The 27,699-nt window shown below is 37.1% G+C and overlaps 1 protein-coding gene across 1 annotated transcript in view; it reads left to right on the forward strand.

The window, feature by feature from the left end:
* Nucleotides 1–27,699, forward strand: part of ROCK1 (Rho associated coiled-coil containing protein kinase 1) — a 93,063-nt gene that overhangs the window by 61,937 nt on the left and 3,427 nt on the right. Inside the window, exons 22-32 of the mRNA XM_005446182.4 lie at nucleotides 1,386–1,480; nucleotides 3,353–3,518; nucleotides 5,143–5,236; nucleotides 8,041–8,129; nucleotides 8,452–8,640; nucleotides 9,150–9,315; nucleotides 16,205–16,275; nucleotides 20,896–20,984; nucleotides 22,380–22,458; nucleotides 22,579–22,840; nucleotides 23,650–23,857. Coding sequence (XP_005446239.2) covers nucleotides 1,386–1,480; nucleotides 3,353–3,518; nucleotides 5,143–5,236; nucleotides 8,041–8,129; nucleotides 8,452–8,640; nucleotides 9,150–9,315; nucleotides 16,205–16,275; nucleotides 20,896–20,984; nucleotides 22,380–22,458; nucleotides 22,579–22,840; nucleotides 23,650–23,857 — 1,508 coding nt within the window. The remainder of the gene's footprint in view (nucleotides 1–1,385; nucleotides 1,481–3,352; nucleotides 3,519–5,142; nucleotides 5,237–8,040; nucleotides 8,130–8,451; nucleotides 8,641–9,149; nucleotides 9,316–16,204; nucleotides 16,276–20,895; nucleotides 20,985–22,379; nucleotides 22,459–22,578; nucleotides 22,841–23,649; nucleotides 23,858–27,699) is intronic.

Here is a 27,699-nt window from a genome sequence, read left to right on the forward strand (position 1 = left end):
TACTACATTTTGACAAATTGTTTCAATGGAATCATTGAACAGTGAATAGTTTGACATATTAAAGTTTTCTAAATATAAATAACCTGGCATAAATCAGCAATTCACAAAATGCTGCTGGAAATACAATGAACAAAAAATTAGAGAACATTAGATAGTCTATCTGCTAAGTTGCTTTGTCTTTTTTTTCCAATCTTACATGTTTCATTGAGTAGCTTTTACCTGAATTATTCATCAGAGTAGTTCCTGTCTTGAGATTGGAAAACAGCTATTTTTCTGACACAATGGCAAACTTTATAGAGAGTTCAGAATCTCCATACTTACTGGAATGTATTCCATGCTATTGATCTACCATAAGTATATTTAAGATCCATAGCATTCTGTACATATTCCTCATCCTTATAAAAATACACCTTCTCTGCACCTGAGTCCCTGAAGAGCCTTATTTGGTACTCCAGGTAGTCAAAATGTTTATTTCATAGATTTAGTTTGGTCTGTTTTATTTCTGTGAAAGCAAACAGTAGCGTAAGATGCTCTATAATGCCTGAACTTCAAATAACATTTGTGAATAAGAACAGCCTCATTTCACTTTGGGAAGTACTTGTTAAATTTGGTTCTTCCTTGGAGAGGCAATAAAAAATTTTGTTTTACTGAACTGCATATGATTGTAATTTCATTATGTGTTACAGATTTTTGTGCATTTCTCCATGACATGTTGCTAATAAGAAGATCCAGAGTATTGTGTTTCATTCTCAGTTTTCCCTTTTTTCACTAGCATGTAGTTTAAAAGAGACATTTTTAATTCAGTGTGAATATTTATCAAAAGTATTTTACTGTAGGAGATCAGATTTGAACTTTCAGAATTACTGGTGGTGTTAATAACAATACAGTAATTTAGAACAGAAGTCATTCATGTAAATCAGACCTCTGTTGCATCAGTTATTAAGACAAAGTCAGTCTTTGCACAAAAAAACAGTCTAAGAGAAAAGATACATGGATACAAAAAAAATACAACAGGTGGAAACATAGGACACTGTTAGGCTTGTTTGACTGACATTTTGAGACAGTGATGCTACAGGAGGATGCAGTTTTGTCCTGTTGTCTCCAAGAGACCTGCTCAGCTCTGTCCTAGTGCCTGCCTTCCCTTTTGTCAGCAGGTATGTTTGTACAACTATGTAGGAAACCAGACTAGAAGATTGAAAACTAACCTGGTCACATGAGTTCCCTACACAAGGGAAACTGGAAAGGAGCATCGCAGGCAGGCAGGAGGGGGAAAATTCCATTGAAGACAGCACTGGCATGTGTTGGGGTTTGACAGTTTCAAACCAATGAAGAATTTCACTATGGAATTTCAATAATGATTCTTTTTTTTATGCTTTCTTTTACAGACACTTTACAAAACTCAGGTTAAGGAACTGAAAGAGGAAATGAATGAAAAGAATAAAGACACTCAAAGAAAAATGCAGGAATTGCAAAATGAAAAGTATGCCCATTGTGTTTCTCAAATATACGTTAACTTTTTCCATGTAGTATGGTCTCACTCATGAAGATTTTGAATCAGATTTAGAATGTTTAATTCCTTCAGAAAAAGACAGGTCTCAAAAGTGTTCCATAACGCCTTATAAGATGGTAGATACAGAGGATGTTACCTATGATATCCCACAAAGCCAAATATGGTTGTTCATATTTGCTTTGGACTCTGTTTGTAATGTCTGGAAGAAGAATGATGACTTCTGAGAATTTAGGAAGATGCAGAATTTTAAAAAAATAATTCAGATTTGTTGTAATCATCTTGCTTGTATAATAATTTTTTTTATGTTATCCTGATAATTACTTGGTATCTTTCTATAGCCAATAAAATAACTGGAGGAAAAAAATAAGGAAAATAATTTGAATTCTAAGTTTAGTATACTTCAGATTACAGCAAACCAGTTAATCCAACAACCATTAATTGTGATGTATTATTTTCTAAGTTAGCAAATAAGGAAAGAATTTTTTTAAGCTTGTTTTTCCAATTTAGTAATTCATATAATATATATTTATTTAATACATATGTATTCTGAAGGAGACTGTAGCCTTATGCATGAAGCAGAGTTTCTCTGTTCTAAATTCGGGGTGTCTCATTCTTAAGCATTGCAAAATGGTCTAAACAGAGGAGGTTATGTAGTGTTCATGATGCATTTCAGTGGGCTAAGAAAGGGAGAAAGAAAAGATACTGTATTAATAAATGTGATACAGGGAGAAAATACCTGGCTGTGCAAAGTTGTTAGAAGTAGTATCCAACTTAAAAAGAAAAAAAGGCTAGGGGAGGTGGGAGAGACTTCCTTTATTCCTGCTGTGGTTTCTCTTCTTTTCCTCTTTTCTTACTTATTTTATAGTTTCCTTTTATTCTCTTTCCACACTGTTCTCCACAATTTTATGTTCATCATAAACGTTTTTCATCTGGATACAACAATGGGAATTGTGACAAACTCTTGAGTGTACTTCGTTACCTTGTTGCAGTAGAGACTCTTATCTACTACAGATATATCAAATCAGTGGACTCCATAGCAATACTTATTTCATTGCATAAATCTCTTTGTATTTTGCAGTGCAGGAGGGGCATCTGTCATGAGCCCATACTGCAGTAATGTATTGCCACTTCTATCTCAGCATGCTGTGCCCTGTGTTACATGTTGCTGTGTACATCTGGTGGGTGCTAGACTGGCCACCGTGCTTTATGTGGGTTTCTTTGCAGGCAAACATATAGGAGCTCTGCCTGTACTCCAAGCAAGAGCAAGGAAGTTTGGCTTGTATGCTGAGTTGATTAGAAGTGTGTATACATTAACTTCAGTGCAGTATCTCATTAATGCCCCTGCCTCTCAAGCTGTACACAGAATATGCAAGTCTTTCTGCAAAAGGTTGCATAGACATAGAACCGCTGTATGTTTTCAGAAGCTTTATGCAATTTTTCTTACTGTTCAGACAGACTGGAGTACACGTTTTCATGAGCAGTAATCTTGTGTGAAGAGGTTGGTAATACTGATGGGGCTAAGTATCTGTTGATGGACCACACTGTACATGCAATTTAATTTTATTTTTTATTCTTCAAAAGCAGAAGAATTTGACACCTGGTTTCCTAAGGGTTGATGTTTCATGGATGATTGAAATTTTAATTGAATTACAGTAAGCTTGCTGCTGTAGCTTGTGTGAATCATCAAAAGATACAAGTGTATGGAATGTGGTTTAGTAAATCATGTTTTTCTTAAGAAACTAAGATGACAGTTATCTGAGTGGTGTAATTTGGGTTTTTTAGTCTTCCTGAAAATTTGGAATGTTTTGCATAGGGAACAAAATTTTAATGTCCTTTTTACAGAGAAACACTCACTACCCAGCTGGATTTAGCTGAAACCAAAGCTGAGTCAGAACGGTTGGCACGAGCACTCCTTGAAGAACAGTATTTTGAACTGAGTCAGGAAAGCAAAAAAGCAGCATCAAGACACAGGCAAGAAATGACTGATAAAGACAGCATCATAAGAAGGGTAAATTATTCCACTGTAATTAATACATATAAATATATTTTTTATCTTCCAGCTGGAAACATACATTTATGTTTTTACTTTAATTTATTAAGTTGTGTGATCATAAGTGATAACTATTTAAGTATCTTAAGTTTTGGACTCAGTTGGAACCTTAAACATTTAAATCCCATCATGTGAACTCCCAAAGAAATGTAGACGTGATGGATCAGAGGTAAAGCCAGAATGAAAATCAAGTGAATATCTATAATTCAGTTACTAAGCCTTTTGTAACTGCTTCTTGTTATTCCCCAATGTATTTAAATCTTGTAAATTTGTGGAGCTGTGTATTGGAGACTTATTGCAAAATAACTTAGTCCTTTGAAAAAAAAACACTTGAAAGTCTTGAGCTTCTTCTCATTGGTGAACTATTAAAAAACCAAAAACAAGCCCCAAACTGGAATTTTTGAAGATACTTTATAGTGTAGCCCTTCAGTATTGGTGTCAAGTTCACAAATACCTTAACCAAGGAGTTTCAAATAGCAAGCCATATATAGTGTAGTTATTTTATCATTGTTGGTTTTTTCCCATTTAGCATCAGCTATGCAGATTTTCCTAAGAATCCTGGAGGTGTAAATCTTCAGTAATACTGTAGGTGTAACTGAACCTGGATCAGTTGCTCAAAGCTTTCTGTTAGCGCTAACGTGGATGTTACTTCTCTGTGTAAAGATAATGGAAGTAGAGTTTGTTACACCTGTTTATTATAAGCTCGAAATCCCTTGAATACCACCATGTCTTAATTTAGAAGACTGTCTCCCTATGGCATCGAAGGAATACTTTCTTGCCAATAAGTTTGTTGGTTTCACATATTCTCATAATTTTGTCAGGCAGCTCAATACACAATTATTTCCATAGGCTTCAAGCAAAAGCTTTTTTCAGGAATGCAGTTATGTCTGGTTTTTAATGTGTGTGTTAAGAGGTTAGCAAAATGATCCTAACTGTGGCAACTAGCATATTCAAAATGTGATGGTTTTCCTTTGTATGTGGTACTTTTTTTTTTTTTTTTTCCCCAAACCTATGTACATATATACCTAGGTATGCTTTGACTTAGACCAAATTTTGGTTTATATTCATACTGATTTATACCTGTTCTTCAGCATATATGACAATAGTTCAGCAGCAGATGCCATGTGTGTACTCTAACCTTGAATGCTGGATTTGTATCGTCTATCAGTTGCTTTTCTGTCTGAATTCAGGGGATCAGGACTCTGAGCGCTACTTCTTTCCAAGTACCACACATTAATTGAAAATTGCCACATTTGATAACTGACAATCTGATTTTGCTTGAGTTTTTAATTATATACTACAGTGTTGTCAGTCCTGCAAAGTTCTTTAAAAAAATATATAATTCTTTCTGGGTTAGGTGTATTTCGAGCTTGGTAAATCAAGACAGCTTAGAAGAAAAGCACCATTTAAAAAAAAAAGTCAGGTTTGAAAGGTAGAGCAGATTTTTTTGTGTATAATCTGAGGAATGTGTTCCAGGTAAATGGATATTACAGTTTTAAGGTTATTTAAAATAATAGTACTATAAATATTTTTAGAATTTATGGCAAGTTCTTTATTCTAAAATGTTTTTGTTTTCATTTAGCTGGAAGAAACTAATAACACATTAACCAAAGATGTTGATTTAATAACAAAGGAAAATTCAGAGATCAGTGAAAAAATTAAGAAACAGGAGGAAGGTATGTCATTTTGGAGTTTTGATTCTTTTCTAAGGAAGCACAATTGAATTTGAAGCACACGTAGCAGAATGGAAATGGGAAAAGACTTTCTGTTTATCTTCCCTATTATTTTGGGCTTGATGAAAAGGAATATAATTTTGTTTAATTAAATCATTCATTTAATCTGGAAAATACATCTTTGCTGTAAATTGCACCCATTTTTAAAAAGGGTAGAAAGGAGGTCCCTAGGAACTACTGACCTGTCAGTCTCACCTCTGTGCCTGGGAAGATCATGGAGCAGATCCTCCTAGAAGCTATGCTAAGGCACATGGAGGACAGGGAGGCGATTTGAGACAGCCAGCGTGGCTTCCCCAAGGGCAAGTCCCACCTGACCAACCTAGTGGCCTTCTGCAATGGAGTGACTACCTCAGTGTATAAGGGAAGAGCTACAGATGTCGTCTGTCTGGACTTCTGTAAGGCCTTTGACATGGTCCCCCGCAACATCCTTCTCTCTAAATTGGAGAGATACAAATTTGATGGGTGGACTGTTCAGTGGAGGAGGAATTAGCTGGATGGTTGCATCCAGGGGTAGTGGTCAATGGCTCCAGCTGGATGTCCAGATGGAGATTGTGACAAGTGGTATTCCTCCAAGGTCCATACTGGGACCAGTACTGTTTAATATCTTCATCAATGGCATAGACGGTGGGATCAAGCGCACCCTCAGCAAGTTCACAGGTGACACCAAGTTGAGTGGTGCAGTTGACATGCCTGAGGGACAGGATGCCATCCAGGGAGACCTGGACAAGCTTAAGAGGTGGGTCCATGTGAACCTTGTGAGGTTCAAGAAGGCCAAGAGCAAGGTCCTCCACATGATTCGGGTCAGTTTCTGGTATTAATACAGGCTGGGAAATGAAGGGATTGAGAGCAGCCCTGTGGAGAAGGACTTGGGGGTACTGATGGATGAAAACCTGGACATGAAGCAGCAAGGTGCGCTTACAGCCCAGAAGGCCAACCCTATCCTGGGCTGCATTGACAGAAGCGTGGCCAGCAGGTCAAGGGAGGTGACTCTCCCCCTCTACTCTGTGCTGGTGAGACCCAACCTGGAGTGCTGTGTCCAGCTCTGGAACAACCCTCAGCTCAAGGAAAAACATGGACCTGTTGGAATGGGTCCAGAGGAGGGGCATGAAGTTGATCAGAGAGATGGAACACCTCCTAGGAAGAAAGTCTGAAAGAGCTGGGGTTGTTCAGCCTGGAGAAGAGAAGGCTTCAGGGAGACCTTATTGCAGCCTTTCATTACTTAAAGGGGACTTATAAGAAAGATGAGGGCAAACATTTTTGCAGGGTCTGTTGTGATGGGACAAGAGGTAATGGTTTTAAGCTAAAAGTGGATAGAGTCAGACTAGGTATTGGGAAGAATTTTTTTTACAGTGATGATGGTGAAATACTAGAACAGGTTCCCCAGAGTGGTGGTATATGCCCCATATCAAGGTCAGGGGCTCTGAGCAACCTGATCGAGTTGAAGCTGTCCCTGCTTTTTGCAGGTAGGTTGAACTAGATGACCTTTAAAGGTGCCTTTCAACCCAAACTATTCTGTAATTCCAAATTGCCATTCTTTCTATTGTATTGCTTCCATTTCCATGCACTGCCTTTATTGCTGAAAACAACTAAAACCCTCAGGCGTAGCAGGTAGGAAAAAAGTGAGTTTCTGCTCACACTCCTTCCTCAGCTCTTAAAATAAACTAGCACTAACTTCCTGCAGGAGTAGTCAGGAATGCCAGCTATGCCCTTGTGTGCATGGAATTTATTAACAAAAATTATTTTGCTCATTTCATATTGCACACAGTGTATTTATTAAAGTTTCTTTTCCCTATCTCCAGTATTTACAGTAAAGCAGTATTATTTCAATTTCTTCAAGATCTCGCTTAGACTCAGAATCTTAAGTTGTGATCATACGCCTATCAGTGGATTGTTCTATTTACATGCATTCTGACTGTATGGGAAGTCACGGTTATTCAGTTTACTCCCATGGTTTTGCATTTGGGAAGCATTAGAAAATTGGAATACATGCTTTAATATCTGTTGGCTATGAGAGTAAAGGCCTTATTACTTATGTTGCCAGTTTTGTTGCCGACGCTACACAGGCGGTAAGGCATACTAAAACATTTTCCCTTAGTTCTGCATTTCTGTAGTAGCAGGGATTGGTGAGCAAGCAGTTTTCAGTATTTTGTAGTTTATGGAGTTTGTTACTTTTAAAGTACTTGAATAACTGTTTGCGGTTTTGGTGGAGAAATCCTTACCAGTGAAATGCATACTTGTAGAGACTTTGGGAGCGAACCAGCAGACTGGAGGTGTGATAGAAAGATTGCTAGAATTGAGTAACTGGGGGTGAGTGTGTGTGTGACAGAGTCATTCCTTGTAAGCCTTTTTCCCCATGTTCTGTTTATGCCTGATTTGAGAATCTGTACTGAATATGTGTCTGGTCATATCAGTCTTATTCTATGTGGGTACTGACTTAGTGCAGAAACACTTGTGGTAGCACACACACAAAAGGAAGTGGGGCAAAAAACTTAGTCATCACCAGAAAACAAAAATATGTATGCTGGCTTTGGTATTTCATCTTGGTGCCTTTGTGATATATCCTCCTGGTAATTTTCTATCATTATAGTAGTGTTAAACTGGTAACCTTTGTCATTGCAAACTGTTTTGAGCATTAAGTGACACAACAGGAAACTGGAGGAAAAAAATGATGCAATTGTAGAAGTGATTAAGCTTAGAAATAGTTACCTTGTCCTATAATACTTCAAAGTTGAATATTATTTTAACAGAATATGAAATTAAAAAAGAGGAGGAAATCAATAATATTAGAATGCATTATGAGAAGAGCATTAACACTGAAAGAACTCTGAAGACACAGGTATGACTTATGCAATTTAATAACAATAATTACGTTGCATTTCAGATACATTTTCAGTTCATTATTTATGTGGCTAACTTAGTGCCTTTAAGATTATGTTTATATTAAACATGATGTATAATATGCCTTGTTGATATTTACAGTTGACAGAATGAATTTTTATGCTGTGTACTTTTCAGTATTACTTCTGTTGTGAGTAAGGGCCATTTATGCTGGTGAATATTTTTTTTGATTGAATTCTGTAACTAGAGGAACTTAGAAGTTTTCTGTGAAACATGCTTGCATATATAATTTTTCTTGCTGGTTTTCCTTTTTTTAACAGGCTGTCAACAAACTGGCTGAGATAATGAATCGGAAAGATTTTAAAATAGACAGAAAGAAAGCTAACATGCAAGATTTGAGGAAGAAGGAGAAGGAAAACCGAAAGCTCCAATTAGAACTTAATCAAGAAAAAGAGAAATTCAATCAGATGGTAGTGAAATACCAAAAGGAGCTCAACGAAATGCAAGCGGTAAAATAATCTTAAATTTTTTGCCACATTGTGGAATTTTCTCTGCAGGAAAAACGTATAGCTCATAATCTACTTGAAAAAATTACAACCTCTGTTTCAGATGTTCTAGGCTACAGAATTTTAGTGAGGTAGAGAACTCAACAAGTGTGCAGCTCTGCTTGTTCTCATTCATTTCGCCTTTCTAAATTCTTAACTGTGGAAGTCACCAATATATTATGAAGGCTAAAAAACTGAACACTGTTTATGCAGTTTGTTTCACTGGTAGGTGGTCTCCTTTGCAAAACTAATCGTACTTTAGTAGATTAATTATACTGGTTTGTACTTCCTGGATCTTTGTTATTTAACTTTGTTTCCAAGGCTGGATGAACACTTCTACTGTAATCACTTTTGCTAATGCTATCAAAAGTATCTAGCGATATTAAAAAAAAAAATAGTGAGTTTTGTTTTCAGAATACTTTGTTGCCATATTTTTGGTATCACAGTAATTGTGCATGTGTATGTAAATACAGCAACTAGCAGAAGAATCTACATACAGGAATGAGCTCCAGATGCAGCTGGATAGTAAAGAGAGTGACATAGAACAACTACGAAGGAAAATTTTGGACCTCCAGCAAGGAATGGATTCTACCAGCGTTGCTAGTCTCCAGCCAGATGAAACGGATGGAAATCTGTCAGGTAAGAGAAAAGCATATTAGAACTACTTGATTTTGTGCATAGATATAGTTTTGGAAGATATTATTTCAAACAAGTTACTACCTTTTGAAATCTTCTGGCTGTCTCTGTCTATATCACATTTCCACTTTTTGCTTTGTTTTGGTTTGGTTTTATCTGAGCTTAGCTGCCTATATATAAGTCTTAATTTTTTCTCACATCACTTCTCCCACTGTATGGCTTGGCATTAGCATAATTTTTATCCACTTTCACTGAGAGAGTACCCTTATATCTGCTGCTGCTCTTTGAACAATGAATACTATGTGCTGTATCCAGTGAACAGAATACACTTCCAGAACATAGTGATTGTCTTTTTTATCTTGAATGCAAAAATTGCCTTGGTCTTGTCTGTTACTACAGTCATGTGCCACCTTTATGACAAGTGGCAATAATTGCCAATGTGAAAAATAATTGTAGGAATTTCCATAATGCATTTATAGTTTGTGTGGTACTCCAATTTAGCAGATCAAAATAAGAATAATTAATATGGTGCAGTTAGCCATTTCCATGTAGTGTGAGTTCCAGGCACTATATAATTTGAGACCCACTGTTACACTGTTTAGTGATTTTTTCCCCTCCCCAATGACTGAAAAGCATAATCAGTTAGTACTTTCTCATGATCTATTTCTATATCTTTAGATACAGCAAAAAGCAATTAGTGGTAATAAGCTGTGTTTGACAATTTCCTTCTGTTGGAGCTAGGTTTATTTTTTTTATAGAGTTAAGCAATTTTTATAGTTCATCATGAAATTCTTAGTAAATGCTTGTCTTACACATATACAGTTTCATTTGTATTGTAGAAAAATATATTCAAACATATGGAAATAGAATACTATTTTGGATATTTTAAGACTTCAGTGGATGAGTAATCAGATAAAAGTAAATAGAATCTTTTTAGGTGTCTCTTTTCCTGTTAATGCACTTCATGCTGCTCAGATTGGCACTTCCTAGAGTTTTTCCAGGGGTCTTAGAGTGATTGAAATTTCAGGTAGATTATGAGACTTCGTATATCTATTTATGTAGTTATTCCTTTTGGTGTCTATTTTTATGTCCTGTCTTCTTCTAGTGTATTTTTAGGTTTTCATTTTCGGTTAATATTTAAAAGAATTCTGTTCTAAAATAGATTTTCATTCATATAGTGATAGTCTATTCTTACAACTTCCATTCTGTCCAAGAAGCCTTTTGCACTGTGATCGGTAAAACCCTCAGGTAATTGCCATCTTGTGAAGTAAATGTCTGCTTCTTTCGAAAACATCTTCTGGGTCACACTTCCATCGAAACTCAGTATTGAGAATTCTTAGACCTATTAGATTGGTGAAGGAACATTTTTTTCCTTAGCTGTCACCTGCTAGGAGCTCCCTCTGATATTTCTGATCTCAGGAATTTTTCTCTTAGATTCTGGTTCTCAGTGTATTCCATTTAACTGGGGTAAAAAAGAAATCAGAGAGGTTTTACTTACTAAAGGTTGGGGGGGTTTATCCCCTCAAATTAATATTTGGAATCAAGCCTTATGTTTGATAGTGTCTCCTAAATGAAGAACGCTCTGGTTCATAATATTTTATTGAAAACTTCCGAACTCTTGTAAATTAAGAGTTTAAACTTTTCTACAGGAAAACAGACCAGATTTATTCTACATAAAAGGGTAGTTTTGAGCTTCCTCACTTTCCTTCTCAGACATTTTCAGCATAATGACTGTTGCATATTGCACTGAAAACACCCAGTGCTTCCATCTGGGCATAGGCACCTTCCTGTTTTCTTCTTAACTGCGATAGTGTGTCAATATGATCCTGTTGTCTCTTAGATCTTGGCAAGACTGTAGGAGTAAGCACTTTTTGTCTGCCTCATTAAGGTACGTTATTTTCAGTTTTGCCTCTGGAGACGTGTTGGGAGGCTTCTGGCTGTATGACCTGCCACTTGAATATTGGGGCAGAAAGTTCAGTATGTGCAAGATCTTTTCAAGTCAGCTGTAACTCTTCCATACTCATGACCCCTCTGTTTCTTTTTTACTAGCCTTTCATTTCTCTTCTCTTTTTTTTTTTGCCCTTATCGCTATACATGCCTCTGATTTTTACTGCAGTTGTGCTGCTGGTGTTGCTGTCATACAGGTAGGACTCCTAATACATATTATTAGGACTTATCTAGATTTAGATCATGTCCCTACATGCTGCTTTTTGTGTTGGGTTTTTTTTTTTTTTTGAGTGATGCTCTGTGTTGATCAGGATCTGAATAAGAAGCAATTTAGGTAATTAAAAGAGATTAAGTGACATTAGTATAGTCAGATTTCACACATTTGTCAAAGAGCCAAGTAGAGGGCAAAGGAGTGCACTAGCATTATAAGGAGGAAAAAAAAAAAGCCAATCTTCAAAGTAGAAATACCCTATGCCCCAGAAAGAGGAAATTATGCAGCGTGTAGGTATTTTTCTGTGAACCAAGTAATTAGTCTTCAAAACAAGGTGGCATACCACAGCAGTTAATTTGCTACAATTTAGTTATATGAAGTTGTTTGTCTTCAAATGCGTGCCAAGTTCTCATCATTTCTGTAGCCCAAGCATAGACATTCCTTCAGAGCACCCTGAATAGCGTTTTGTTAATGAGATGGACCTGATGAGTAGTCAGTAGGATTCTCTAGGTGATACATTTGTTCTTAAGGCAAAGGCATTCCTTAAAAATATTTAAGACATATATATGGTAAAATTAGTAAATCAGTAATTATAGTATGATTTATTCAGTTTCCTGTCACAGTAAAAACATCACCAGGGAAAACTTAAACACAAAATAATGTAAACATATCTAAAGGAATGATTCCACAGTCTCAGTTCTGGTCCCGGGCAGTCTCTGGTTTAATTGAAAAAACACCTTGGTATGAAACAGTGTGATAGTAATGTTCGTGGAATTCCAGAGAGACCCTGGCTCTCAGGCATTGTCCACTGTCATCCTGCATGGCAGAGAGGTTCAGGCTATGGGGTGGTATCTTGTATAATCAAGGAGCTTAGTTTACCAGTGACCAGAGAGGCTACAAGAGTAGAATTCATTATTTATGGGAAGAGCATGTTGCAAAATTTTTGATTCAGAAGGCTTTGCACTCTTTGAATAAACTCAAGGTAATACTGAAATGAATTCCTAATACTCAGAAAATTTTAAGGTAAAATTTTCTGTATTTGGAGGTAGATCCAGAGAAATCGCGTGGTAACACCTTACAGCTGCATCTCAGCTGGAGGTGGTTTCTGTCTCTTGTTGAACTAAACACCCCCCTCAAGTTCTGGCAGCTCCCAGGGCAACTTTCATTCTCCGAAGGTAGGGATTGGCTCATTTAGACAATCCAGGCTAATCTCGGGCTTTTGCTTCACCAGATGGGAAAGAGCATAATGTAGAGGAAGGTTTTCCTTGTATTTAGTTTTAGCCGATTTTTGTAACTCTTACTGCTGATTATTGGTTCAGATAGCAGCTATGTCTCAGTTCATGTCTCCAATGTTTAAATAGAGTCCTTGCTGAAACAGCTGAAGTATTTGCTTTTTAATGATGCTTTTGGAATGCCTCTTCCTCCTGGCTGGACTTAGGAAGTCTTAATACTTACATGATTATAAACAGGTTTCTTTTTGTCAAGACAAAATGCATTTAGGAACTTAAGATTTTTTTTTCCTAAGTGCTATATCTTTTCATCTGATTGGCAAGATAAATAAAGCAATTGAGCTGTCCTAAAGGTTTAAATGCAGCACATAATATTTTACACCATATGTTATATATTATCTTTACACAAAGATAAGGTGGAATAATAAAACATGGACCATTTAAGCCAACAGTTGGTTTTTTTAATATGGGACTTTCAGAAATACCTGCAAGTAGCCATCACCTGAATATACCTCCAAGCATAGATCCAGCCAGCAATCTTTGGTGAGAGCCACATGAATTATAGTAAGACAATCTGAGAAAGGAAAGATTCAAAGGGGAAGGGGTGGACTGGAAAGAATTAGCAAGATAGTATCTCAAGGGTTTTTGTTACTGTGGAAGAGTCTGAGGAGTAGGAGGCATTCTTGAACGTTAGAAAGAGGTGCTCTGCTGCTCATGAAGGTGCCTGTATTACTTCGCTCCTAAACAGCAAAAAGTCTTACAGTCAGTACAGTCATGGTTGTCTAGTGTGATTTTGTTGAAGACTTACTCTTAGAACTCAACATTTATCACACTGAATCACAATGAATTCTGGCAATATGAATAATAACCATGAAGATGTTTAGAATGCAAATCCACATTTTAATATATATTCAGAGATAATTATAAGTTCTGTAGCATTTATGGAATTCTTTTGTCATATTCTACTCGGGTCCAACTAGCCATCAGATATTTTTGAGGCCTGTCTTGGATTTTCTGCATTGGAAATATGAAGTATCAATTCTAGGATTTTTTCCAAAATAAAGGAAGTTGTCAGGCAATAGTTTTGAGCCTATTTTTAAAGACAGGAATGGAAGATTCTTTTTCATACTCTAGATAGCCCATATTTTCTTAATTACTTAATCAGAACACTCATAAATATTATTATTCTCTATCAAATATTTGTGAAATGGCCAGACAAGCATTTGCAGTTGTACTAGCTAACTCTGTCAAGGGAAATTAAAATACACTATAAATATTACTTGACACAAACCTTTGTGGCAAGGTTAGAATGAAAGGGCTCATCTACCCTTTCAAGAGTACATTTGGTTCCAGACAAATGTTAGCTTTGTTGAAAGGAGTGCATTCAGAAAGTGTTATTTTCAACTGCGTGATGTTATTCACAGCTCAGAAATCATCTCTCATGCAAATAGAATTTGGTCACTAAAATAGATTTATAGTAGACAGAAGAGAATGTCATCTGATTCGTTTGTAACAGCTTATCCAGTTTCTACTTTAAAGTTTTTTTCAGAATGTGCTGAAATAGAAACGAGTTTAGAAAAACACCTACCTACACTGTCCCTGATGCATCTTTTAAAATTTATCATTAATAAATCTTTCCAGATTTTCATATGTCACGATTTCCATAGATGCCTACTTACTCCTTTCAAATCACAATTTGTCCATACAGTATTGCTTTTGAATTCCAGTTGTCCATACCATGTTCTTCATTATCAATTAATCACTTTATTTTGCAATGGAGGACTTGAGATTTAGGTTTTTTCTAAAATTTCTAAAAATGGAAGAATCTTTTCATGATGTAAAAACTAATGGAAGTATTCAAAACAAGATAAGCATTATCTGTGATGCCTGCAGACATGAAGGAAGTAGGCTTCTTTTTCCAAAGCTACTGAATATCAAAAATTGAGGAGGGGTCTGGGGGGAGAACCCACACCCCACTGATTTCTTGTACAGATACGACAGGCAGGGAAATACACATTTCCTTAATTTTTTCCAGGAAATTTTCTTACTGGAATGAGTTCTGCTAACATGCCTTTCTTCCAATTAGAATTTGAGTAGTTCACTGGTCCACCAATATTTTGAATTCTGTTTGGAGAAATGTTAGGAAACGATTCTATATTTTTAAGTGTAGTCCACTTCTAAGTATGGTGTGTTGTAAGGCTAACGTGGGAAGGGAGGGGGTTTTACGCCTGATTTCAATGCCTGCTGCAAGGCTAGGCTGTCAGTCTCGTTGCAATTTCATGGAACAAATATATGGACAGTATCTTTTACATATTTGAATGTATTTTCAGAGTTTGCTGAGGTACACCTCACACAGAACTATCCCTGAAGGATAACAGGGACCAGTAGCTCCTTCTTACAAATACATTTGTGGAGAATGTTTCAACAAATTTTAACTTAATGTTTTTGAAATTTTCAGTGCTGCCAGTTAAATTTATTGTAAAGAATGCATACGTTAGCTATCGGCTATATTTCTGTACTCTGACCTTTTTTCTATAAACACATTTTTATGATCGTTTTAAAAAAACCTCAGATTTTTCTCAATTGTGAAATAAATTTCTAATGATGGAATGAAATTTTGATTACTTCATTCTCACATTTACAAAATTGTGAGACTTTGTACTGTGTCAAATTAACGGAATCACAATAGCTTCTCGCTGCTTTTACCTCACTTCTTAATTTAAAAAATGCCTATCAAACCCAAGTATCAGTTATCTGGAGGGGGTTTTAAAATCTATAATCCACGTTAGGCAGAATGCTGTCTTTGTTGTGACGCTTCTTTGTATCATTGTTAAATTATTTCTGTAGTTTCATATTAGGAAAATACTTTATTACATTACTCTTTCAAAAACTGTCCACTGAAAATTTAAATAAAATGCTTGTCTCTTATTCTTTATATCTAGTTGATTCTTCCTGCATTCCTTATTTATTTAACTCCTATGCTTATCTTCTGTGAGTAATGGGACATCTGTATAGCTTTGCTTGCTCTTGTGCGCTCTCCTTTTTTTGTTCCCCTTGGAAAATGTGGATCTGGTTTGTTTTACTTGCTGCATCTTTCTGCCGAGTATTTTTGTTTAGCCCCGCTGAATATTAAATTATGTTTATATGGAGAATCTCTTAATCATCTTCCGTTTAAGCTGTAACACATTTTCAAAGCAAAGTCTTTCCTGCCTGGCTCTTTGCAAACTATTTACATACAGTGTTAGATGTTGGCATCAAGGAAAGCAGTTTCACTGTATTTTGTGGTAACTGTATTATCAAATGTTAGCTTGTGATGAAGCATGAAGTAAATACTTATATCTACTTTTTACTTAGCTGTGCTTTTTATTTTGCTTTGCTGAACAGGTAATGGCCTATTACTGCATGTAGTATATTTTCCTTTCTAGTAATAGTTTGCTTTTGTGCTATTCTGCTTAAATTATTATAAATACATGAAATTATTTAATATGCATTTTTTTTAAACCAGAATCAAGACTTGAAGGTTGGCTTTCAATACCAAACAAAGGAAATATAAAGCGGCATGGCTGGAAGAAACAGGTACAAATGGATGGGGTTTTTTTTTCTTCTTCAACTCCCTTGAAAAGTTTTTTAGGCGTATGGTGGATTGGTTTTACAGCTCACATTTAAGGAGCAAACAAAACAATTAAAACAATTTAGTGTGTATACGTTATTTTAATGAAGAAAAAAAAAATCCCAACAAGAAAATTCAAGTTCAGCATGCAATCTGTAGTAATAACATTGTGCAAATTCATGACAGGCCGGTGAGGAAATGCTTTACAATGGGCATCGTGGAACTATTCAAAATTTTGTTTCTCCTTTGAGTAAGCTTCTTTATAATCCTGCTGGTGAAAAATAAGCTCTTTGTGCAACTTGACAGCAGAGAGTAGGGAATACCACACCTAAATGTTCTGAAGGCCGTGGAAGAGTGTATCATACCAACTTGCCACACATGGTTTTCAAGGACACTGCCATGTCCCTTACTTTTAAAATGGTCAGTCTCTCTTGAAAAGAAACAGAACAGAAACAGAAACACCCACTCCTAAACAAAGCAGTATTGTTTTGCCTCTGCAGAGGTTATGATCTAGTTCTTTGAAGCTTCAGATGTTCAAAGTGGGGTGCCTGTAAGCTTAGAACCAGTTTCTGATTGTTTTCTAGCTTTCCAGTTTCTCTCTTTGAACATCTTTTAATATAACAAGTTGGAAAAGTGAACATGGTCACTAGAATTTTTTAAATTTTGCAAGCAATTCATATGAAATAGTTTATTTCCCTGCATCTTCCTTCCTTACATTCAAAGACCAGTATTGGAAATTATTCAGTTTGTTCATGACACTTTCAAGTTAACTGTCTGATTTCTGCTGAAAAGTCCTTCTCAGAGGCTGTTGTTCATGTTCACATTCTACAAGTGTTAGAAGTGGTTCCTACAAAATTTAAAGGAGGATTTAGTTCCTCTCAAAGAAGCACGGAAGTGTTTGTTTTGAGCTGTTAGCTGCTGAAGTCCTTTGATTCCAGTTGGCTAACATGACCTACTTCATATAGTTGGGAGTGTTTTGAGTTCCAGACCTGCCTATTTTTACATCAGTACCAGACCTTCTTGGTGATGTGGCTGTAAGTTAACACAGCCACCTATTCTAGCTTGCAGAGATTGAGTGTTAAGCTCTGTCGTATTTCAGCTGATGGCTGCTTAGAGTATTCTCCCAGACTCTCACATGAGTTTCAATGCGGCACTTGTTTGCATTGCATATGTTTGCTTCCCACAATTTGGAACCTCAGGTTTGCTATAGATACCTCAAATGCTTTTCAGTTGGTTTCTTGTCTCTTTGCATTTCACTTTGTCTCCCTGTTAGCAGAACTGCAGGAAATGAAGCATTGGAACAGGCTGCCCAGGGGTGTGGTGGAATTACCAACCCTGGAATGTCAAAAGACATGTAGATATGGTGCTTAGAGGCATGGTTTAGTGGTGGACTTGGCAGTCCTGTGTTAACAGTTTGACTTGACGATCTTAAAGGTTATTTCCAACCTAAATGATCCTGTGATTCTATGTTTCTATGAAATCTACAGGACAGGGTTAAGGACATTCTTCATGCCGTATTTGAGTCAAATGCCAGTAGTGTTTGGGTGTTCATGAAACACACCTATCTGTAAATCTATTCTACAACTTGTTCTGTTTGACAGCTAAGGCTGCTTGATTCCTCTTGTTCTGGAGGTGATTCTCCAGGTTGCTGTCAGACTTCTGGCAGTGTCCATGAACAGAAGTGACTGTGCCTAGGCACAAGTCATGTAGCTTTATTCTGCTCTGGATTATCTAAAATACTGCATCATTTTCCTGTCAGAATATCTCCAGCAACCTTTTCTACTTGTCTTCTAGAAATGGAGATGATTCTTGCATCCTCTGATGATTAAAATTTTAAACTTCTGATAAACGTAGCTTCTCCAGTGAAAGACTGTATTTGGGCTTCTTTAGGCATGCCCAGTATAGGCATACTTAGTTTAGTTCCCTCAAGGTATTTTAGGCAGTTACTCCATTCATACTTTCCTAGTTTGAATAATAGTTTTTGCACTTTGAAGGAATTCGAAGTATAGATGGATGCCTCTGTCATAAAATGACTCATGCTGGTAAGATTCCTTAACCTAGCTGTCGTTGAAACCAGTGAGGCACAGTAGTGAGGGGCCATGTTGACTTACATGTATTCTGTTGGCTGAACTGTACCGTATCTGAAACAAGCTGGCTTGTAGTCAGCCTCCTCAGGTGCTTCTGTTCAGATTCTCGTGCGCTTTCAGTTTGGTGTTTGTGGGAGATATGCAACCTCAAATACAGGCATGCCCGGATTAACTTAAAGGCAAGGCAAAATTGCGTTAGCAGTGCCATTGGATTGATGCCGGAGTTGTTATAACTTGAGCTGCTGCGTTTCTCACTCAGATGTCAGTAGCACTGATGGTTTTACCCCATGCCCTCCAAGTCATTTAGCTTAAGTTAGAAAGGGGTGAGTGTGGAAAATCATTTGAGAATAAACACTTGAGTTATACCTCAAGTTAACACTAACGTGGGTTAGCTGTATTTTTATCTGGAACTTCATTTCATCCCAAGGGGAGCTGATCAAATACCCTTCAAAAAGCACTATAGAACAGAACTGTCAGAAGATCTTTGGATGTGCACGACAGGATTTTGAGGCTTTTGTACATAACTTTTTTTTGGTGAGGTTAAATTGTTCTTTCACCAAGACTTGTATACAGTGTGATAACTGAATTCCATTGCAGTTAGAATTTGCATTTGTTACAGTAGTCATATTAAGGCCCAGCTCTTGCCTGTGAAGGGCAGAAGTGCAGGCTTCAAAGACAAAGGCAGCATTAGCTTTCTGTTGAGTTAGATCAAAGGAATTCAAGCACAGACTCTTTCTTCAGTGGGGAAAGTAGCAAGAGGCTCGCACTATTATAGCTTAGTACCTGGTACTTCAAGTTGATCAGGCTTTCTATTTAAGAGTCCTGACTGAGGAGCTGAAAGCCCCTTTTAGTCCGGGGGGGGGGGGGGGGACACGACATCCCTTGTGGCTTTTTTAGACTAGTTTCAGTAATTGAGATGCAACTTGCAGAATGCATTTTTAAAAGACTGTTCTGTAAACTTGTTAAGGTAACTTTCATATTCAGGTTCTGACTTAGTCCAGTGTAATGAGGAGGTTCAGCCTCCTCTGGCAGGAGGAGTAGACACCATTTACTTAAATTGTCAGTATCTGCATCATGCAGAAACCCATTCAATTACCTACCAGTAATTCAAGATGAACTGTTTGTGTAGTCACTCTTGCTTTTCTGTCGTTTCACCTGCTTCAGGGTCATATTATACCTGAATCTGGAGCTCACTATAGACAGAGCAGCCAGTCTGCCTCTTTTTAATCCTCTTGAGTACCTCATACCTTTTAATACATTGTTGCTAAAACATTTGAAACTGCAGGGGAGGGAACTGCCACAGCTGTCATTGAGTTTATGCCTATGGACAGTTTCAGCAAAGACAGCGAACTGGCAGCTCCCAGTGAAGAGCAACAGGCAGCAAATTCTACAGGCTTGAACTCACCAGGAAGCACTTATGTTAGAGGTGTTTCATCTTAACTGGCCTTTGGGTTACAAAACTTTTTTGTGAGCAATTTGCTTTGTTTTTCCTGTCATGAAGAAATGTTTATAATTCTATGTGATTGTGAGCAGCACTGAAAGGGTGTCAGTTCTTTAGGTTGAGCACAGCATCCTTGGGCTTCTCAGGGTGGGGGCGCAGACACTGCAGGCATACTCAGCATTTGGGAGTTCTCTTGAAACTGGTCCTGCAGTCCACTCCTGCTTGAAAACTCACTGCCTTCCTGGTAGCTCTTGCTTATTCCCCAGAACTCCGTGCATTCTGAAGTACTCAACTTTTTCAGTGGTACAGGATAGGTGTAATATATTAATATGCAGATTTGGAGCAAGAACTTTGAGAACACTCAGAAAAAAATAATCAACATATTACTAAATGTTTCTGTTCTTTAACATCTTTACCACTCTGGATGAAACTGTGTGGTTTGACCTTTAAAGTGACATGTAGCAAAAGAATGTCCATTTCTTTTATCCTCCTCTGCAAACCTTTCCCTTACTGTCTCGGTGTATTCCTAGATTTGGAATGTATACCAGACCTCTGTTTCTGCTGATCATTTTGGCTGTTTATTTTACCAGTCCATTAAATTAGAAGTGTAGGAAATAGCTGGAGCTGTGAGAATCTCTTTAGCCTACCAGTAGTTTGGTGCAAAGTACTACTGAGTCCTGCAGGTCTTTATAACTAGAGTTGTTGTTTACAACTTCAACAATAAGTGCTAGATTCTGCGCTCCAGAAGTTCTCAGTGATACAGTAATTTTTGGAGTAACATAAATTTCAGTTGCTACTTGCATAAGTTTCTGTACAGATAGATTTCCAGAGTCATCATAAGCATTTTGGGGGTACAGTGACAATGAACAGTCACTGCAGCTGTAGCATTGCACAGCTGTCAGTAGTATAGCTGTCTGTGTGATCATTTCAGTATCTTCTGATACTAGTTTAAAAGCCTTAATTTACTCAGGTTTTTTATGTGCATATGGCAGTACAGTAGGATAAATGTTGCTTTTGTAAATGGTATCTTAACTTGGTTTTACCCTTTCTTTCCCCAGTATGTGGTGGTGAGCAGTAAAAAGATACTGTTCTACAATGATGAAAAGGACAAGGACCAGTCTAATCCATCCATGGTACTAGATATAGAGTAAGTAAAGTTACTGGTAGTTTTGGATACAAATTGGCAAAGGAGTATTTTGTGTGAGAAAACTGATAACATATCTAGAAGCTTGGAATCAACATTCCATAAAAAAATTTTAATTTCCCATACTAGTGGGAAAATGCCTGTTTATCTGTATTTCAGGGTGCTGATAAGATACTACTTTTTCTTTGTCCTACTGTTGCTAAATGTTACAGAAAAAGTTAAATACACAATAAAGTGCCACTGTCTGTAGTCAGTGGTCTGAATTTACAGAAATGAAGAGCTTCATCTTGTTATGACAGACAGGGGTCAGAGATAGTGGAACCTACCTATCTCTTTTCATGATTCAGTGTAATGACTGGTTTTTTTCCAGTTGCTTCAACAGCTGCTTTCTAAAGAAGGGCATGATAGTTAGGGAACTGGCTGTCTGATTTTAGGTCTCATCCCCTTGCTTCATACCTTTTTCTCGCTGTCCGAGGAAGGGTCAGTGTTGATAAAGCCCAAAGCATTTCTAACTTCTCCAGATGGTTTCTGTTTAGAGTGACAAAGTAAATGGTCATCCCTTTACACTGGTTATACATGAGGAAAATTGTGTCAAGTATCACTGAAGCCCATCACTGATATGTGACTTGAATGTGATGTTTGAACAGCTGATTGATATTATGGGACCTTATAGAGTAGTAATTGAGAAAAGGTTTCAAAATTCATGAATAGGTCTATCAGTGACTAACAAATAGTGGTCTGGAAGGAATCTCAAACTCAGGAAGTGCTTAAGCTGCCAATTGCTCGTAGCCAGGAAAAGAGTTATTTTCTCTTCAAGCTGTTTCTTACTCTCTTTACATAAACATCTGTTACGGCAACTGTTGAAAACAGTATGTTGAGATAGATGGACTTACAGTCTTGACCCAGTGTAAGATGATGTTTGTTCCAATTTTAAAAGCATTTTCAAAAGTTGGTGCCCCAGATTGCCTTTTGTGATGTTCTGGCATTGATTATTTACCAACTGATAATACGATTTAGTAAGAAAATCAGTGAGTAGTACTATACTTCATATGGTTATTTCCATCCAAGGTTATCAGTAAGCTTTTCTAGCAATAATCAGTTAGACTTCCCAGTCTTCTGAGGAAGAATTTGAAAGCCTTTTTCACAGGCAAATTGGCCATGATGGATCTTGAACCCATTGTAAGATAACCCTCTTGCCGTGCTATGAAATGATTTGGTCTTCCTTGGGTAGACAAGATCTTTGTAGTTTATGAATTAATTCCTAGAATCATATTGCAGCCTTGAAGTATATTGTATTGCTTGCATAAACATTATAAGACTTTCGAAGCACTTTGATAACTGTTTTAAAAACATACATAGCCTTTTAGCATTTTCTGATTCATGTTTCTTCTAATCTAGTAAACTGTTCCATGTCCGGCCTGTAACGCAAGGAGATGTATATAGAGCTGAAACAGAAGAAATTCCTAAAATATTCCAGGTAGTAAGAAGTGTATTCTCATTTCTATTTAACTCTCTTGAAAAAGTTTGGTGGCTTCTTTGAAAATTGTGTAAAAATATGTAGTACTTCAACAATAACACAGCAGTAATTCTTTTTCAGATTCTCTATGCTAATGAGGGGGAATGCAGGAAGGATTTGGAGGTAGAACCAGTACAGCCGACAGAGAAGACAAATTTTCTAAATCACAAAGGCCATGAATTTATTCCAACGTTATACCACTTCCCAGCCAACTGTGAGGCCTGTGCCAAACCTCTTTGGCATGTCTTTAAACCCCCTGCTGCCTTGGAATGTCGAAGATGCCATGTTAAGTGCCATAGAGACCACTTGGATAAAAAGGAGGAATTAATTGCACCATGCAAAGGTATACTCATGGTTTTTTGCATTCTGTATTCTTTGCATGGTTTAGCCAGACCTGCTGAACTACTGGAGGCAAACAAAAGCACTTCATTTTAAAAGTTTTCTAAACTCTTCAGTTTTATGATTTTAGATGTGAAAGATGCTATTAAAATAATAGAGTGCTAACACCACGTAGGAACAGGCAACTGTGGCAAGCCTCTGCAGGGAGGCCGTTGGTGGTGTAACTGATATGGCACTGCTGCGGACCCCGAAAGCTCAAGGGTCCCTAGAGGTTTGTGCCCATGTACTGAGCAGCTCCTTGGTTCCCAGACCATTCTCTGTGTACTTAATCATGGCCCACATCAGGGACAATGCAGAGGCCTCATGACCAAGCTGTGCCGAGACCTTGAAGAGTGGTTCTTCAGCTGCTTCACAGACTGGAGTAAAGATTTCCTCTCTGTGCGCCTGTGAAGTGGAGCATTTGGAGTATGTACTCTGGAACTCAGCCATAAGGCACCCAGACAACTTTCCAGCTTATTAACACTGCAATTAGTATAAGTTTTCTTATTACTTGAATATTAATGTTAGTTAATAAATATTAATTATTAATGTTAGACTCATGAATCTGAATGCAGAGTGACCAATACTAAAAGAAACTGTATTCATAATTTTCCCTGCTGTTTGTTGTCTTCCAGAAATATATAAACAAATGCAATACAACTATATGTATACATGCCATTGTTTTTTCCAGTGGCACACCTGGTATGTCATAATTCTATATTGTGATAACGAGTCCTAGTTTTCACAGAATCATCTCCCTTCTTTTACTTCTAGTGAGTTATGATGTAACTTCAGCAAGAGATATGCTGTTACTGGCATCTTGTCAAGATGAACAGAAGAAGTGGGTAACTCATTTAGTAAAGAAGATCCCGAAGACACCACCATCTACTTTTGTTCGTGCTTCTCCTAGAACTATGTCTACAAGATCCTCAGCAAATCAGTCATTCCGAAAAGTTGTTAAAAATACTTCTGGAAAAACTAGGTGAGAAATAAAATATCAAAGCTACAGATATTCTAAGCTAAAAAAAAAAAATATATATATGTTTATAGATCCTATTTAATACGAAATTGTGAAATGATTCCATAGTTATGACTGTTGAACTGCTGATCTAAATCTCTGCTCAAATTCTGAAGGAGGGAACAGACAGAATTGTCCTGCTATTGTGGTAAATTTCTCTGTTCCTTGGGTTTGGAAAGGTACCATAGAGATGGCAGTGCCTGGCCTCCCAATGCATGTGAGGGAGCTGGTTGCATTTTTGCCTGTTTAAAGACAGGCATCAGTAGATAGATTAGCAGTGGCATTTAACTGTAAAGATGATCCACACAATCATTCATGGATTGCCTCATAGAGATTCTGTAAGCTAGAAGTCTTCTGCAAATGGGATTGAAATGAGAAACTTACAGGATCTCGGTCTGTTTTTAGGCCTTTTCTTTTGATGTGAGGCACCTTAAGTAGTAACTCCATTCAGTGTCTCAGTAGGGAGAGTCTTCCTAGGTTGGGCGGGCTGCCAAAAAAAATATCCTGCAAAACTTACTTGCATGAAGCGCAATAAAAGCAAACTTCTGCGTGTAAAGAGACACTGGGTATATCATGAAACATCCTCCTGCAGAGGTAAGCAGGGGACAAATCTTTGGTGCCCGATTTTCTTGTCCCCATAAGTAACTATAATTAATAGATTCAAGATATTTTCAGTGAAGGCCTTCAAGATAATCTCATCCAGGAAGATAACTTTAGGCCTCAAATACTTAGCTGTCAATATAAGAAACAGTGATGTTGTGGGCAGTATTGTGATAGAGATAATAATCAATGCAACAGCATGAGGAGAAGGGCATAGAAAGCATCTGTGACAAGCAGTTAAAAACACATAGCTGTGCTAGGCTACCTGGGGGAGAAGCCATATCCACAAACACTGAACAAAGTCTCAGTTTGCCAGTTACAGTTCAAATGGCTGGACATAACTGAATCATGAAGCTTTTTTACATTTTTCAACACTGCTGTTTAAGCAAGCCAAAGTAGTGAAACACAGGAACACTTCTGATTTGTGGGGAGATTTCCTGGGAAGTGGGCAATTTTTGCTTACAGACTTCACTGTAAAAACCTATTGAAAACAAGGGTGAGTACGGTGTAAAAGGACAGTGATAAACCTGAGTTATGAAGACTGACTGTAAAACCAGAGTTTGCTTACTAAATGGTAGCATCTTCAGTGTTGTACCAGATAAAGACAAATCAGTAATTGCTAATTTCAGGGGGGTTCAGTCATGTTTGTTATGTACTTGGGTGGTGTGTACTTATACAAGGGAGCTGTTTGTCTTGTCTACAAAATGTCAATTTCTCCCAACTTCCAAAAGCTTTTATAAAGCTTTGTAGTGTTTCCAAACCTATTTTTCCTTCAGTCCTCAATTTTCCAAGATTGACTGAAAATTGTTAGACGCCTCCATAGGCTTTAGCTAGATCTTTTAAGACTTCTGGATATAAATTACACCTGCTAATTTTAAAATAGGCATCATTAATAGCTGTTGTTTAACATCATCTTTATTTATCATAGGGCTGTTGAAGAAGTACTTCTGTTGATAAAAATATGAAGTGCTCCTATGTATTATGTGATACATTTACTTGAACAATAACCTGGATTCTAGAAACTAGTTATTAAAGGCAGTCCTTTTAAACAGGCAGATAAAGATAATAGAAGTACTTTGAACTGGTTAGAGCTCTGTTACTGATTGGTAATTTTTTTCTGTCAGTCTTGGACCACCTAAGACTGAAAGAAAAAGCAGATCATGTTGATACTTAAAAGGATTAGGTGGAATGATTTTGATACTGAATGGTCATCCCACCATAAATTCTGGAAGAAAAATCCCAACAAATAAACAACTGATAATGTAAAATTCATTAATACAGTTTTAAAAGAGTTTTAAAAATGTGACACAAATAATGCTAGTCAACATTGCTTTCCAAAAAAAGATGACAAAAAAAAATTGTTCCTTTCCACATAACAAGAAAAGATTTCCAAAAAAAATGAGAATCTTTTGATGAGATAGCATTCTTGGACAGTTTAAAAAAAAAAAAAAAAAAAAAAAAGTAAAACCAACCAAGCAGCCAACAGGGTAGGAAAGAACTATTTTAATACACCATTTACATGTGTCTTTGAGCTGTATTAATTGAAATAATCTAAAACAATGCTTGGAAGAGCATATTCCTGATTGTACATTTTAGAAATCATCCTCTGTTATCAAGTATAGAGGTTCTTCCCCTCCCCCTTGCCAAACGTTACCTATGTAGAGTTCACCTTGTAAAGGTAGCGCATACTTCCTTGTTTCACATTTAGATATTTAGAGTTGTAGACTTTATTTTCCAAAAGACTGTTCAAATTGTATTTGGACTATGCTTTCCTTTCCATTTGTCCTTGCAAGGTCCTCAGGTAGCTGTAACAACCAGATTTTTTTTAAGTTCTCTTGCAATGTTTGTTTCCAATTTTTGGAGAGTCTTCAGATGAGCTATACTTCATTTGCTGTAATATACCTCATGTAGGGTGTGAAGAGGGAATTTGCGTGTGTGCACACAAAGAAAAAAGAAGCGGAGGTTGAGGTTAAAAACCTACTATAGGCAAAACAGCGCTGGTATTCAGATGTCTTATAGCTGTTAGCTTTTCAACAGATTTTTTTCTTCAGCATAACTGTGTAATTTCTCAGGTTTTTCATTTCAGGATCTTATTTTTTTTCCAGGCATTTTAGAGCTAATTGAAAAAGTGCAGGAGTTTTCATCCATAGTCTTTTATGGGAGCAAATCCATTTTCTTAAATAAATTCGGTTTTTTTCACTCTGTCTTAATAGGAGTGCTGGTTTGGGGTTGCCTTTAGCAAGAACAAGTTTGCAGCTAGTCTCTTTTAGCGTGAAGAGATTTACACATTTGAAAATTTACAGTAGCTCTTAAAGGAATGGGTCTGTTTGGGGAGACTGGTTACTCAGACAATTTCTGCTGTTTATCCTATTGGCATTTGTAGTGTGAGAGTGTTAAGAGAATCATAGAATTATGCAAGTTGTGAATGGGAACTTTTTTTAAAAATGAGAAACACCATCTTTTAAAGCTCTTTTAGGATTCTGGAGATCCTAATGAGAACCAATGAGCCTAACAGCTCACCAGCACCAGGAGAAGAGCTGCACATTCCTGTGCTTTACCTTGTGTCAGCTCATGCTTCACAGATTACCACAGTAAACGAAGCTATTTTCTAGCAGAGAATTAATCCAGGAATGTTTTCACTAAATAAAAGCCAAAAAACCCAAAGCATAGCAACAAAAAGACCCCAACCCTAACCCCCCAGAATAAAAGCATATGGTTTCCTGTTGGGTTGGGAAGTTGCAATGGTTCATGGAAGAGTCCAGGAAGCACCAGATCTCTCTCAGGAATGGAAGGAGGAAAGGTGAAGGTGGTCATCTTGCATAGTGAAGTATCAGGTTGGATCAGCTGTTCAGAATACTGCAGCTTTGCATTTTCTCCATCTGTCCTAGTGTACAGCCTCTGTTCACACCTTTCTCCATCACCCACTGGGATCTTCCAAGTTCTTGGGAAGGTATAAAGCTCTTTTAAGTTTTCTGGCAATTCAGAACTTAATACCTGCGTGGTATCTTATCTCTTTAGCTTCTTGACTTTTTCTAACAGACTGTGATGTAAATCGTTAATATTAATAGTGTTCTTCAAGACTTAAGCCCAAATCCATCAGTGAGTTTGATGACATAATTGATATTTGACCTTAGAATTCTTGCTTCTTAATGACATTTAATACTGACATAGCTTCTTAGAACATATAATTAATTTACAGCAAATTC

Source organism: Falco cherrug, chromosome 3, assembly GCF_023634085.1.
Source record: "Falco cherrug isolate bFalChe1 chromosome 3, bFalChe1.pri, whole genome shotgun sequence".
Classification (NCBI taxonomy): Eukaryota; Metazoa; Chordata; class Aves; order Falconiformes; family Falconidae; genus Falco; species Falco cherrug.